Raw genomic sequence first — 14474 nt, 5'->3', positions numbered from 1 at the left:
ATGGCACAATCTCAGCTCACAGCAACCTCCACCTCCCAGGTTCAAGCGATTCTCCTGCCTCAGCCTCCTGAGTAGCTGGGACTACAGTCGTGTGCCACCATGCCTGGCTGATTGTTGTATTTTTAATAGAGACGGGGTTTCACCATATTGGCCAGGCTGGTCTCGAACTCTTGACCTCATGATCCACCTGTCTCAGCCTCCCAAAGTGCTGGGATTACAGGCATGAGCCACTGCACCCGGCCTTTCCTTTCCTTTATAAAATTAGGACACTAAAGTCCAAAGAGCTCAATCAGCTATCTAGTGGCAGAATTAGAACTAAAACATAGGTTGCTAAATTCCTAGTTCAGTGCCCTTTCTACTCTACCAAGTTGCCACTATACCCGAAGACTACCTCTTTAACAATTATCCACTGACCACAGTTTTCAAACCTTCCTTTTTCTTTTTTACCAAAGAGTCAACCTTTAATGCAATAGTTATATATTAGACTATCAAGAAAGGAATTATGCACAACTTGATTTTGCCAAAGAACATTCTTGTGTCCTCTAAGAAAAAAAAAGCAAAACCCAAAACAAAAAACTTTTCCAAAGCCATCCGCATTTATGTGGCAGTGAAAATGTACATACCTACATAAACACTCAGGAAACATAAATTTTGTGTGTGTTGGTTTTTGTTTTTTTCTAATTTTTTTAGAGACAAGGTCTCACTTATTGCCCAGGTTGGAGTTGAGTGGTTATTTACAGGTGTGAGCATCATAGCATATTATAGCTTCAAAATCCTGTCCTCAAGGGATCCTCCTAAACATGTCTGGCTTAGGAGATACTTTGTTTTTGTTTTTGTTTTTGTTTTTTTTTGAGATGAAGTCTCGCTTTACCACCCAGGCTGGAGTGCTGTGGCACAATCTTCACTCACTGCAACCTCTGCCTCCTGGGTTCAAGCAATTCTCCTGCCTCAGCCTCTCAAGTAGCTGAAACTACAGGCGCATGCCACCATGCCCAGCTAATTTTTGTATTTTTAGTAGAGATGGGGTTTCACCATGTTGGCCAGGCTGTTCTCGAACTCCTGACCTCAGGTGATCCACCTGCTTCAGCCTCCCAAAGTGTTGGGATTACAGGTGTGAGCCACTGCACCTGGCCAGGAGACACAAATTTTTAAAGAAAGTAGTACTCAGATGTGCTGACTATCCTGTTGCCTCTTAATATACGGATAAGGAATGTCATTTCATACATTAGCCACCATGAGTAATACTAAATCCTGGCTCTGATCACTTATATTAGCATATATAATACATTGAAAATGCATTCACAGCAACAGATTTTGAGGACAGGATAGAAAAGTAAAAAAATAAAATTTGTAAAAGTATTAAATTTTTAAAAATTAAAGAAAAAAGAGAAGAAAATGCATTCAATGATGTTGCAAAGACAGAAAATGGCTATTTCACAAATGACACTAGCAAGACTGGCAGTGAGTTGCCTAACATTTAACTAACCATTTTTCGGTGGACTGCAATGATGTAACCTGTAAAGGGGCTGTCAGGAAGAGATGGCATGTGACCATTAACCATTCCATTTGTGAAGTTCTTCTCAGTTCCACATGGCACAACCGTGTTTGGCATTCCATTGGGGATGAATATTGGTTTGGGTAGGTCCCCATTGGTAGTTAGGGTGAACATTCCATTTGTAGATGGTGAAGAGGAGAAATCTACAAATTCAAAGATAAGTACAGCATCATAAGCTTGTGGTATTTTCATCTTTGCTCTTTTCTCAAGTATCCTGAGGACCAGAGACAGTGTAGTCTCTTAACACAGGGCAGGGAGAAATCATAGTATAAATAATTCTAGATTTATTGGAAGATTTTAATTTCCAGTTTTACTTCCCTAACTCACACTTTTGACCAAATGAAAAGGAAAGAGTAACTGCTGGAAACTATTAAGCAGAATTTTTGCAGAAACCTGTATCAGCACCATGTTGTAGCACACAAACAGTTCTACCACTTGTTTTCTTTTCCTTCTGTTCGCCTTTGAAGACACCGTCCAATACAGTAACCTCTACCCAGATGTTGCATTTAAAATTTAAATTAGGCTGGATGAGGCAGCTCACATTTGTAATCCTAGCACTTTAGGGGGCTGAAGTAGCAGATCCCTTGAGCCCAGGAGCTAGTGACCAGCCTAGGCAACATGGTGAAAACCCATCTCTACAAAAGATACACCATAGCTGGGCATGGTGGTACACATTTGTAGTCCCAGCTTCTTGGGAGGCTGAGGTGGGAGGATTGCTTCAGCCCATAAGGCAGAGGCTGCAGTGAGCCAAGATGATGCCACTGCACTCCAGGCTGGGTGACAGAGTGAGACCCTTTCTCCAAATAAATAAATAAAATAAAATAAAAATTAAAAATGCATTATTCTCAGTCACACTAGCCACATCTCGAGCTCTTAACAGTCCACGTGACTGGTGGATACTGTATTGGATGGGAAAGATCACAGAAGTTTCCACCACTGCAGAATTCTATTAGACAGCGATACTCTAAATTAAAACTAAAATTAGATCATCCACCAACTCACCGTCAGGACTATCTACCTACTACACGTCAATGAAGGGAGCCTCATAAAGCCCTTTATAGTTGGGGAATTAGCCTAATTAACCTAATTGTAAGTAATATAAAGAACAGACAAAGCATACTAGTGGCTAAAAGACTCAGTGAGTGATCACATTAAATTACATATAATATTGGATTTCTTTCTAGCTATATCTATTATTTATATTTTCTGGTAGTATGTTCCTCTCATACTAGCTGTTGCCACGTTAGTATTAGATAAAAGTTCAAAGAGATCTGAATTCCAAGAGTATATTAGCTAACGACTACCTATCTAACTGAAGTCACTTGGGTTCTCTAAATTTTAGGTTTCTCATCGAAAAAATATGGAATAATCAGTAAGGTTTCCCTTGAGTTCCAAAGTTCTTCTGCTATAACATCCTCAGCATGAACAAATATAAAAAAGATGACAACTCTTAGACAAATATTTAAAGGTGCAGTCATGAGAAGGAGTTCTAGTTCTATCTTACCTATCTGTGTTGGACTAGAAGCTGAAATTGGAGACGCAGGGACAGGAATTTCAAATGCACACAAAAATCCGCTCACTGAGAGTTGTACTTTTTGGTTATCCTGAGGAAAGTTCTACAGAAACAGCAGCAAGATGAGAAGGGGGAGACGTTTCAGATAAAAAGGAAAAGTTCTCTCTCTAATGTATTTCAAAAGAATGTCTTAGGTCCTTTCATCCATAAAACCAACGAGATGATTGAATAATTTTTCAACTACATAAAGGATGAATGCTTGATAAAAATAACTGAAAACTAATCTCAATTGTTGAACTATTATCTCTTTTCACAGGAAGAAGTGTGTTGTATATGACTGACTTCTTCAGTTTTGTCCTTTGTCTCAGGGATCTAAATTCCAACCCTCAGAGACGCCATTGTTGCATTTCATATTAAGAAAATGTCAATGAGGTGAGAGTGTGTTCAGAAATCCCAAAGATGAATATAAATAATACCAGTTGCAGGAGCTTAATTTAGAGTAAGCAATATATTTATTAGATTATTTGTTTCCCCAGCTGGTTTGTAGAAAGACATGATTGGTGTCAATTTGTCTTTACTCTTAATTTCTTAGTGTGTTAAAAGACCAAGTATATATATTCGTAAATACATAAAATGCTTTAACCTAGGAAGAATTCTAGTAACAGTGGTAATATAGAAGAGCTGTGAAGTGTAACAGCAGCAGTCTTTGGTAATAGCAGCAGTCTTTGGAGGAAACCTATACTATAGTGACACAGCTAAAACACTCCATATAGGCAGCCTTACATATTTCCCTTCTTCAAAAATACCACCATCAGTATTATCCCTTTATTCTGGTAGAAAACTCTTTTAAGTTTCTGGGTTGGAAAACTTGGCATTTTTTGTTGTTGTTCAGTTTTCGTTATGTTTTAGTATCTCTCTTGGTCACATAACCTAACAACTGATCATCATAATTGAGAAAAATGTCATCTTTGAAGGATAGAATCAAAAGTTTCTTAGAGTAGTTAACATTACCTTTATGTTGGAATCATGTACTTCTGCTAGTAGGATTTGTTCTGAATTAAGTCCACAGAGATCCCTCAGCTGTTTTTTTAAACCTGTGTACTTTTCATCCATATTCAGTCTTAGTCCATACCGTACAGGGGTAATACCATCTAACTTAATCACTAGTAAAGAGAAAAGATCTTTTATCAGTAAAATGCGGGTTTCATTGAAAGCCTTAAATGCTGTGTACAGATATATCTGACCTGTAAATATAATAGCAAATATTTCAGCCTAGAATTTTTATTTTATGGGTAAACACTAAAACAGATGGTACTTAGGGATAATATTAAGTGAAATCAGTATTTTTTTGGTGTTCATCTGACATAAAAGTGTGAGTGGCTTTGCAGGGTTTTAAAGAGAGTTGCTGGCATATTTGAAACCAAAAAAACATGCCCCAATCTACATCTTTCAAACCTCAAGTCATGCCTAAAATTAGGTTGCTCGATTATAATATGCTGACTACCAGTCTTTATTTGTAAACAAATAACTATGCTTACAAATTCAGGCTATTTAAATAAAGTAAATTTAATGGAATCAAGTAATTTTTCAGAACTTTGTGACCTACCTGTTATTTCTAAGTCCATGTAACTGTCCATTGGTAGTGGCAAAGACAAAAAATTGAAAGGGTCAAATCGGACACTTATATGCCCACATGTCTTGCATTTGACTTGAGATCTTAGCTGCCCATGGAACAAATCCACAATAATTGATCTATTTCTTCTTAGATGGTTGTCCCAGGCCTAGCAATAAAAAAGATGAGAATTTTCTCTCAAAATCCAAAAGAGAGGCATTTCTATATAAATTCACAGAAACTGGTTAAATATATTGGATTTAAAAGTAAAGAATATAATCCTTACTCTTCATTTAACATAAAATATTAAATTGAGATGGAAAATCCTATTTTTCATTTGTTCTTATCAAGGTAACAATGGTAAATATTAAAGTTATTTGTCCATTAATAAGTATAAAGCATGCCTATTGGTCACTGTATGCATTACTTTAGCAATTACAGGGACTCTTTAAATTCCACTGGATAATTATTCCTACATCCAGTCCCATAAAGTTTACAATGTGAAATGGCAACAGTTTTCTATATTCATTAAAGGTATTTTTGTTTTGGCATTATCACATAACAATTAAGCATAGAAATAGAAATTCCTTAATTTTTGCAGTAAAATTCTGATCTCAGAATAGTTTAGTTTGCATTTAAGTTGTGCTACATGTATTTGTGGCCAGAACATTTTGTCTATTGCTTACATTAGAAACTCAAAACTGACAAACCTCTGCAGCTACTTCCCAGTCTGGTCGGCCATCACTGTCCTTCAGTTCCACATATGGCTTTTCATGGACTCGGTTGAGATCTTCATGAAGACCATCCAAGAGAAAAGCCAGAAGTTCTTGGGAGTCTTGTTGCTGAAACCCATCAAACCTGGGAGCATATTTTGCTATGGTCCGCTATAAATATAAGAGAAGTCACAGTCATTATTTCCTACCCATAAAATTGGGAATGAACATGTCCTATAATCCAATCAGAGCCATTGTAAGAAAATAAATAGTATAGTACTTAGTCTGCCTCCATTTCAACAAATGTATTTTGGATAATCATGAAATCTTTTGAATCTTAATGTCAAATGACCAAAAAAAAAAGAGAAGTATTTTGGCCAATACTGTGTCCTCAGTTCAGTATCATGTAAGCAAACTGTTCTTCAGGCACATAGATGTTATTTAAGACAGAAATATTAAAACAGCATTTGCTCACATGGAAAGACATCCTGTTCTATAATGTTTTACACATTTTTATATGCATATAAAATATGTATATTTTACAGGTACACAATATATACATAACATGCATAAAATAATGTGTATATAATAATACATAGCATGTATAAAATAATATGTGTATATATTATTTTATATAATGTAATGTTGTCTTCAACAATTACATTTTCTGGTCTTGTTGCATCCTAACTTTTATTAACTGCATTAGAATTATTTAGAGGATATAAATTAATTAGAATAGTGCCTGGCAAGAGGTAAGTAGTCAAATGTGTAGCTGTTATAGTTAATAATTCGTAATATAAAAAGCTTTTGCTTTGTATTTAAATAAAAATAATGAATAATCCTAACTTCACCAAAATCTACTACATGTGATATTAATATAAAACTTATATTCATTAGTTTCATTCATTCATTCTTCTACTTTTTTTTCTTTTTGGAGACAGAGTCTTACTCTGTTGCCCAGGCTGGAGTGCAGTGGTGCGATCTTGGCTCATTGCAAACACCACATCCCAGGTTCAAGCATTTCTCGTGCCTCAGCCTCCCAAGTAGCTGGGATTACAAGCATGCACCACTAACCACTATGCCTACCTAATTTTTTTTTTTTTTTTGATCATTCTTGGGTGTTTCTCGCAGAGGGGGATTTGGCAGGGTCATAGGACAATAGTGGAGGGAAGGTCAGCAGATAAACAAGTGAACAAAGGTCTCTGGTTTTCCTAGGCAGAGGACCCTGCGGCCTTCCGCAGTGTTTGTGTCCCTGGGTACTTGAGATTAGGGAGTGGCGATGACTCTTAATGAGCATGCTGCCTTCAAGCATCTGTTTAACAAAGCATATCTTGCACCGCCCTTAATCCATTTAACCCTGAGTGGACACAGCACATGTTTCAGAGAGCACAGGGTTGGGGGTAAGGTCATAGATCAACAGGATCCCAAGGAAGAAGAATTTTTCTTAGTACAGAACAAAATGAAAAGTCTCCCATGTTTACTTCTTTCTACACAGACACAGCAACCATCCGATTTCTCAATCTTTTCCCCACCTTTCCCCCTTTTCTATTCCACAAAACCGCCATTGTCGTCATGGCCCGTTCTCAATGAGCTGTTGGGTACACCTCCCAGACGGGGTGGTGGCCGGGCAGAGGGGCTCCTCACTTCCCAGTAGGGGCGGCCGGGCAGAGGCGCCCCTCACCTCCTGGACGGGGCGGCTGGCTGGGCGGGGGGCTGAGCCCCCCACCTCCCTCCCGGACGGGGCGGCTGGCCGGGCGGGGGGCTGATAATTTTTTTTAGTAGAGACAGGGTTTTGCCATGTTGCCCAAGCTGGTCTTGAATTCCTGGTTTCAAGTGATCCACCCACCTCGGCCTCCCAAAGTGCTGAGATTACAGGCGTGAGCCCCTGCACCCAGCCTACTTCTTTGTATTCTACAGATATAACTATCTTAGTTATGTTGAAAATGTATTGGATTGGATGTAATTAATAAGACTCTGAGGTCCACCTTGCAGTTAGAATACTGCTAATAGTGAAGTATTACCAAAAAAGGTTTACTCTTCATATAAGATGTTTGACAAATTAGTAAAATGAATGACATCCCAAATTTAGAGTGTACCTTTGGTCTTTATCCTACCCACTGCATATACAGTAGTATTTTGCAAATATTTAAACAAGCAAAAGAGTTTGGCCTCTTGTTTATACCAAGTAAAGGATCCAAAAACGTTCATTAAGCTAAAAGGCTAAACACAAAAAACAAGTAGAGAAAAATGATTAAACAACTATTTAGGAATTAAATACTTTTATATTATTTTAACCTGCTTACCCGAAGCTTTAATGGGGCAACACTCTTCTGAGTTCCACTCCAGAGTTCCTGCACTAAATCACCATAGCATTTAGCCATATGCCCCTTCATACCAATGGGATTTGTCCTAGAAGTTTGAGAGGAAAATTTGTTGCCAAAGATTCTCATAAATCACAATCATGTGGGCACAAAGATGCCTAGCATCTCACATCAAAATATCTTTTCTTTTTGAAACAAGAGATGTATTCCTTGGCCTATTTCATATTAAATAGGGCAAATAAGATAAAATCTTTCTCCCGCAGGGTGAAAAAAGAGGAAATTTAGGTGATAGTGGGTTTATATCAAAGTCACAGGTTAAGAGGCCAGTGACTCAAGAAAGTTTACCTGTTGAGTTCATAAAGATGTCTCCCTGAGATAAAATACTGTGTCAGTGGCTGTGTGTTACTAACGCACTGGATGCTTGAGTTCATGAAGCATGTGTTTCCCAGGTTGCTTAGACCTGTGGCTCCCTTTTCTGTGGGAACAGGAACAAACAATATGAGAACCAAAGCTTAGCTGTAGTAATATGCCATGGCACAAACAGTTACTTATATTCAATGAAAAGATTTTTTATAACTCTCATAATCAGCTAAATGGTGCTAATAATTCTCTAGCAGGTCTTTGAAATGCTAGAGAAGGCTTTTCATGGTATGTCTGGCAACAGTGATGATCCATGCTCTGTAACCCAGAAGCAGCAATTATTCTTTTTAATTGCTATGATTTTTCAAAATAATTCAAACAATTCTTCTTCTAGCATGTCTTTTAAAACATATAAATTATTTAATTGCAGAGTTAGAAAGAAATTTAGAAAATAATTTGATGGTGGGTTTGCCAACATCAAATGCTGCTTCAGGAAAAAAGAAAAAGAAGGGCCCTAATTACTTTTGAACTAGAAAACCAAAAGTTGTTAGCACTTTAATAGTTGAAAGAAGAAAAAAAATACATTTAAAGTAATCTCTTTAAAAAATAATACTGGAGACTTACCCTTTTGTCTATCTATTTTACTACTATTTGCTGTAAAAGACATCTCCTCAGGCCAACTCATATCTTTGTTGTGAACTGGAAGGACAGATAGGAATGTGTTAATTTCTTATCTGTCTAATTTACACCCACTTGATTGCTTCTGTTTTTTTTTTTTTTTAAAGACATCTTATTCCTAAATCGGAAGTTTTAAAATCTAGCTAATTCTAGTACATGCATTGCTTAATGATGAGGTTACATTCTGAGAAATGCATCATTAGGTGATTTTGTCTTTGTGTGAACATCACGGAGTGTACCTACACAAACCTAGGCTATGTATGGTATAGGCTGTTGCTCCTTGGCTACAAACCTGTACAGTATGTTACTGTATTGAACACTGTAGGCAACTGTAACACAATGGTAAGTATTTGTGTACCTAAACATGTTAGAACATAGAAAAGGTACAACTAAAAATACAGTATTATAATCTTATGGGACCACTGCAGTAAGCCATGATTGCACCACTGCACGCCATCCTTGGTGACAGAGTGAGACTTTATCTCTTAAAAAAATTTAAGAAATTCAAGCTAGAGCAGCTGATGAATATTGAGGCCTAGATTCACTGTCAAAGTGTTTCTTAAAGGGTGCTCTCCAGAACACCATGGAAAACTCATTGACTGTATAAGTTTGAAAATCCCTGCCCACAGGTCTACCCTTGTGTATGAGCAATCAGCTCTACCATTCAGCCCAGGTGTGTGTTTACTGGACCATCTACAGGAAGCGGAAGAGGCATGAGCTGAAGGCAGAGGGTGAGTCCGAGATGGGATCTTAGGACAGGTATGAGAAGTTAGGCGAAAATGGGACAATTATAGCCTTAATAACCTTAGATAATAGTTCACATTGGGATTGTACTCCCATTACATTTCTTAATTTTTTTTTTAAGAGATACTGTCTCACTCTGTCACCCAGGCTGGAGTGCAGTGGTACAATCATGGCTCACTGCTTCTTGGAACTCATGGGCTCCAGCAATCCTCCTGCCTCAGCCTCCTGACTAGGTGGGACTATAGGCACATGCCACCATGCCTGGCTAATTTCTTTGACTTTTCTTGAGAGACAGGGTCCACCTATGTTTCCCAGGCTGGTCTCAGACTTCTAGACTCAAGTGAACCTGAACCTCCCACCTCGACCTCTCAAATTGCTGGGATTACAGGTGTGAGCCACCACACCCGGCCTAAATTTCTTATGGGCCATGCTACTACAAAACGTCATTATTAGGGGCAGCTGGATGGAAGGTGTAGGAGGACACTGTAGTGCCTTTACAATATTTCTGTATATCTAAAATCATTTCAACAGGAAACATTTATTTCAAAACATGAAGGTGGTTATCCTTCCATGAGTTTAAAGTACAAAGGTAGGCTCATGGTGTTGTCAGAATTCAGAACGCTGGTCGTGGGGCTGGGGGTGCTGGGAGGGGGCTGGGCATGGTTGGCTTTGTGATGTGGGGGCTGGTGTGTTCCATCTGTGCATGTCTTTCAAGCTGCACGCTTTCTTAATAAATTTTCATAAGTTTAACAAAAAATAAAACAAGGATGCGAAGCCTGCTTGGATTGTTAAGCCTCGGGAAATTATCCAGCCATGAGCCCTGGCCCAGATGCTTCTAGAAGCCTGGAGGGAACCGAGAACTTTCCAAGTAGAGGTGGCAGAGGCAAGGCCCTGAGGTGGGAGCGCACTGCTGCTCGTCCCTAGCTGCAAAGGAGGTATCCCGGTCGGAATCAGTGCTGGGTGCACTGCAGGGCCGGGAAGTCCATGCCCACATTGTGGCTCAGTGCAGTGAAAGCCAACCTCACCCTCTCCGCAGTGTTCAGCCTGCCAGCAGGTGGCCAGCTGGTCCTCCTGGGATATGGCACGGATCCAGCAGCTCCATTCAAAATCATAATGGGGGAACCAAGGGCCCCCTATATCCAGGTCCGTTGGGAGCTGGGGCATTGACTTCCACTCCACGAATCTCCAGGAACCCTGAGGTCCTCCCTGAGCCAGGGACAGGCTGGGCACACCCTGAGTGCCCATAGGGTACGTGTCTTCCCGGACAGCCCCACCAGGACAGGGTGTGGAAAAACGAGGTGCCCATGGTGGGGAAGCTGAGCAAATGGGCCGCTGGAACTGGGCTGGTGGGCCTGGAGGGGCCTGCCTATACCCCTTGCAGAGGGTCTTCCCACCACGTGAAGCCGGCACAGGCCTGGGTGCCAAGGACCCTTGCTCGGGTTTGGCTGAAAGGAAAACAGACGTGGTCAGCATCTCCAGTGAGCCCATGCAGGCCTTTCCGGGCTGGGCCCCACCTGCCTGCATCTCTGGAGTCCTTGGGGTCTCTGTGTGGCCCCTGTGGTCTGACACTGACGACACGCCTGTAGTCTGCTGATCCCAGAGGGAGGGGTGTGTGCTGCCTGGCATGGGGAAGCCGTTGGGGCATGGTGGGTGGCTCCTGGGACTGCCCCCAGGGTTCAGACTGGCTGGGGGCTTCCTGCCACACACCTTCGTCCCAGGGCTGTTGGGCCTGGGATATGGCCCCCCATCAGAACTCAAGTGGGAGGGGCCTTGGATGTCACCCAGCCCCTTGCCACCTCACATGGGGACCTGTCTCCGCAGTGGGTGACTGGGCCCGGACGTGGGTCACCCTCTGCCCCCCTGGGCTGCCCAGTCCATGCCAGGACTGACCGTTCCCACATCTGGCTGAATTCTTGGCTCTGGCTCTGGGCCCGGGGTCCCGCCTGTGCCCTCTCCCTGAATGCCCTGTGGGTCAGGGACACCCGATTCCCTTGTCTACCTTGCTCAAGGCTTGTTGTCCTGGCAACCTTGGAGGAGCGTGCAGGAGTGAGGGGCCTCTGCTGCTCTCTGAGGCTGTGGGTGCTTGCAGGGAGGGGCGGGGTCTCCCACAAATGGGTCTGGCTCATCTAGTAACTTTGAGGGCCCTGTGAGGGAGAGAGCGAGACACCGTGGAAAGTGGGAGGGGGCTTGTTGGAGGGTCTTGCCCACATCCCTCTCCTGCGTGCACAACACATCCAGTATACACGCACTGAGCGCCTGCCCTGAGGACCGGTGGGCCTCCTGTACTTTCTTAGAGTCCAGGAGGAAGAGGAGGAAGAAAAGGTGAAGAGGAAGGCCCAGGTAGTAGGGTTGCTGGTCCGGGGCACTCGCCCACTATTGACTGCCCCAGAGGCTGACATGGGAGGGGACATGGCACTGGAGCCCACCTGGGGGTGGCAGGTCCCCTTGCTTCCTTGTTAGTTTCTTCGTAGAGGCCCTAAGATGCTTGAGCACGGTGTCATCATTCATGGCCCAGGTATCGAAGAATTGGTTCTGCAGACGTGCCCACAGGCCACACCTGGATGTCTTCATGAGGCGCTCTAGGGACAGGGTCGATATCAGGCCAGGAGAGTTCCCTGGGAATGGTCACAGCTCATACCCTGTGGCCACTTCAGTCTCCCACTGGGCGGTGCCGGACCCTTTTGTGGCCACCCCAGGCATCCAGATGTACACAGGAGACTGTGGCTGGGGGGTGATCTGGACAGGGAAGTGCTCACCACACTCTCGACTTTCATCTGGGTCATGTGGGGGATGGGCTCGGTGTCACAGTGCCCTGCCCCGCCCACCTGGCCAGACCTCCCTCTGGGCCAGAACAGAGGATCATGAGGACAGTGTGAGGAAGCTGCCCTTGGGCCAGTCGGGGTCTGACTGCAGGGCTCCCCAGGCCCCACTGGGCACACGTAGACTTACTCTGCTGAACCTTAAGAGCAATGCTGGTTATTGGCATCAACACCTGTTCTCCTTCCACCAAATACACGTCCCACAGGCGCAGGGTGAGCCCGAGAGAGATCTGTGGGGACAGCAGGTATGAGAGAACCTGGCCCTTCCAGGCTGGGGCTGGTGGCTCGAGCTGCGCACACTGGGGCTTCAGTCTCCAGAGTCAGTGACCTTCCCCATGAGGGTCACCTGAGCCCTCCAGAATGCTGAGTCAGAAAAGGTCTTGCAACTTCTCATGGGGGGGTACTCATTTGAGTGGGGATGTGGCTCCTGGAGAGAGGGGCTTGCCCAGGGCTTGAGGCTTCCCTGAGCCCTCTCAAGTTGGGTCCTGACCCAGTCTGCCCATGAGGCTGGACCTGAGTCCCAGCCATTGCCCTGGGATGACCCCTCTTGGGCAGAGGGTTTTGCTTGTGTGTCCTTCGGGGACCCGCCTGAGCCTCCTGTGGGCTGGGAGTGATACAGACCCCCGGGCTGGGGAAGCAGGGCACTGCAGGGCAAGGAGGGTCCCTGAGCCAGGGTCTCCCTATGCCTCCTTACCCCGTCAATCAGGTTCCGGAGAAGGCAGCCTAACGAGGCACACTGCCCGCATAGACCTTCCTTGTCCTGATGGGATGAACAGAGGTGCTCAGGGCCCCCTGGGCTGCCCTAAAAACCTCCATCTTCCAGGGCCTCTGAAGACCTTTCCCCTAGTGCAGAACACTGGGCGGTGTCCAGAACTCCCCACAACACTGTCCCCTTCCCACACTCCCGGTGGACACACTGCCCTTTGCCCTGCTCTGCAGGAGCTGGGCCCCCATCCCTGTGCCTCTGTCTCCTCCAGGGCATGAAAGGAAACCAACTCCCAGACCATGGAGAACCCGACGTCCCAGGTCAGGCCCGAGCTGGGACTCCGCCAGTCACCAGTCCCACAAGGGGCTCCAGTCCCCCTGCTCCTACAGCCCCACGGGAGGCAGGGCCTCTGAGAAGAGCCGAGGGGACCATAAACTCACCTGATGCCACATGGTCTTGGGTTGTGACTTGGGTACCACATGCTCCTGTTGGTCTTGGAGCCCCTGGACTGTCCCACCATTTGGGCTGTGGAATCCTGAGAAGCCCCCAGCCCATCATGAAATCAGAGCCTTCCCCCAAGGTGTGGAGCCATCAGCTGAAAGAGCTGGGCAGCTGCAGAGGCCCCCAAACCCCAAGGCCTCCCGCCCTCCCATCTGGTGACCCTACCATGCGGCCTTTGCCCTGGGGAGGTGGGACAGGAACATCCCCTGGAGCCTGGCTGGAGGTTCCCCTGGAAGCCTCCTGGGCCAGGGTGCAAAAGGGCAAGCCTGACTTTGAGGCCACAACAGAGCGGCCAGAACAGGGTGGGTGCTGGGCTTCCTGGTCATCTCCTGGAAGTGGGGTCGGGCCAGGGGACACGGGATGGTGAGATGCTGCCACCTGGGCTTGGTCAGCCCATTTGTGGGCACCAAGGGCAGCAGGAGCCCAGGCAGCTGGAGGGCAGGAGGACCCTCAGGGAGGGGAGAGTCAGCTGCACAGAATCAGAGCCGGAGGGTGTGGCTCCAGGACACAGAGGGTGGCCATGGGGAGGATGAGATGCCCTCTGCTGATGGGGATGAAAGGCATCTGACTTGGGTTGTGGGGGTCAGCTGCGGACTCCTGTGGGACCCTCAGCAGAGACGTCCTAAAGGCTCCCAACAAGCTGGCGACACAAGGAGTGTGCCTTGGCTGAAAGCCGAGATCACCTGGCCACAGTGGCTGTCCCCGGGTCTGGCTGCGTGAGGCCCCACGGGCAGCTGTTCACCTACCTGGCAGGGAGTGCCTCTCACTGGCCAGCAGCTGCACCAGTGCCCAGAATGCGTCCTCCTCAGGCAGATAAAGGAGGAATAAGGCGGCGATGTGGCTCAGGTCCCTGCAGTAGCCCACCTCCTGCAAGAGCCAGAGTCACCATGGAAGGACATCACCTGGGAGGGCTGAGGTCACCTGGGAGGACTCATGTCATTGGAGAGGGCAG

At 44.9% G+C, this 14474-nt stretch overlaps 1 protein-coding gene across 1 annotated transcript in view; it reads right to left on the bottom strand.

The window, feature by feature from the left end:
* USP6 (ubiquitin specific peptidase 6) overlaps nt 1-14474 on the bottom strand; it is a 53305-nt gene that overhangs the window by 26488 nt on the left and 12343 nt on the right. The window contains 14 exon segments of the mRNA XM_055101784.2: nt 1487-1698; nt 3060-3171; nt 4080-4231; nt 4675-4849; nt 5391-5564; nt 7697-7802; nt 8060-8189; nt 8699-8773; nt 10522-10941; nt 11923-12075; nt 12446-12545; nt 13010-13075; nt 13462-13556; nt 14269-14389. Of these exon segments, the coding sequence (XP_054957759.2) occupies nt 1487-1698; nt 3060-3171; nt 4080-4231; nt 4675-4849; nt 5391-5564; nt 7697-7802; nt 8060-8189; nt 8699-8773; nt 10522-10941; nt 11923-12075; nt 12446-12545; nt 13010-13075; nt 13462-13556; nt 14269-14389 (2091 nt within the window).

This window comes from Pan paniscus, chromosome 19 (genome assembly GCF_029289425.2).
Source record: "Pan paniscus chromosome 19, NHGRI_mPanPan1-v2.0_pri, whole genome shotgun sequence".
NCBI classification, from domain to species: Eukaryota; Metazoa; Chordata; class Mammalia; order Primates; family Hominidae; genus Pan; species Pan paniscus.
This window is presented reverse-complemented; position numbering and strand designations above follow the sequence as displayed.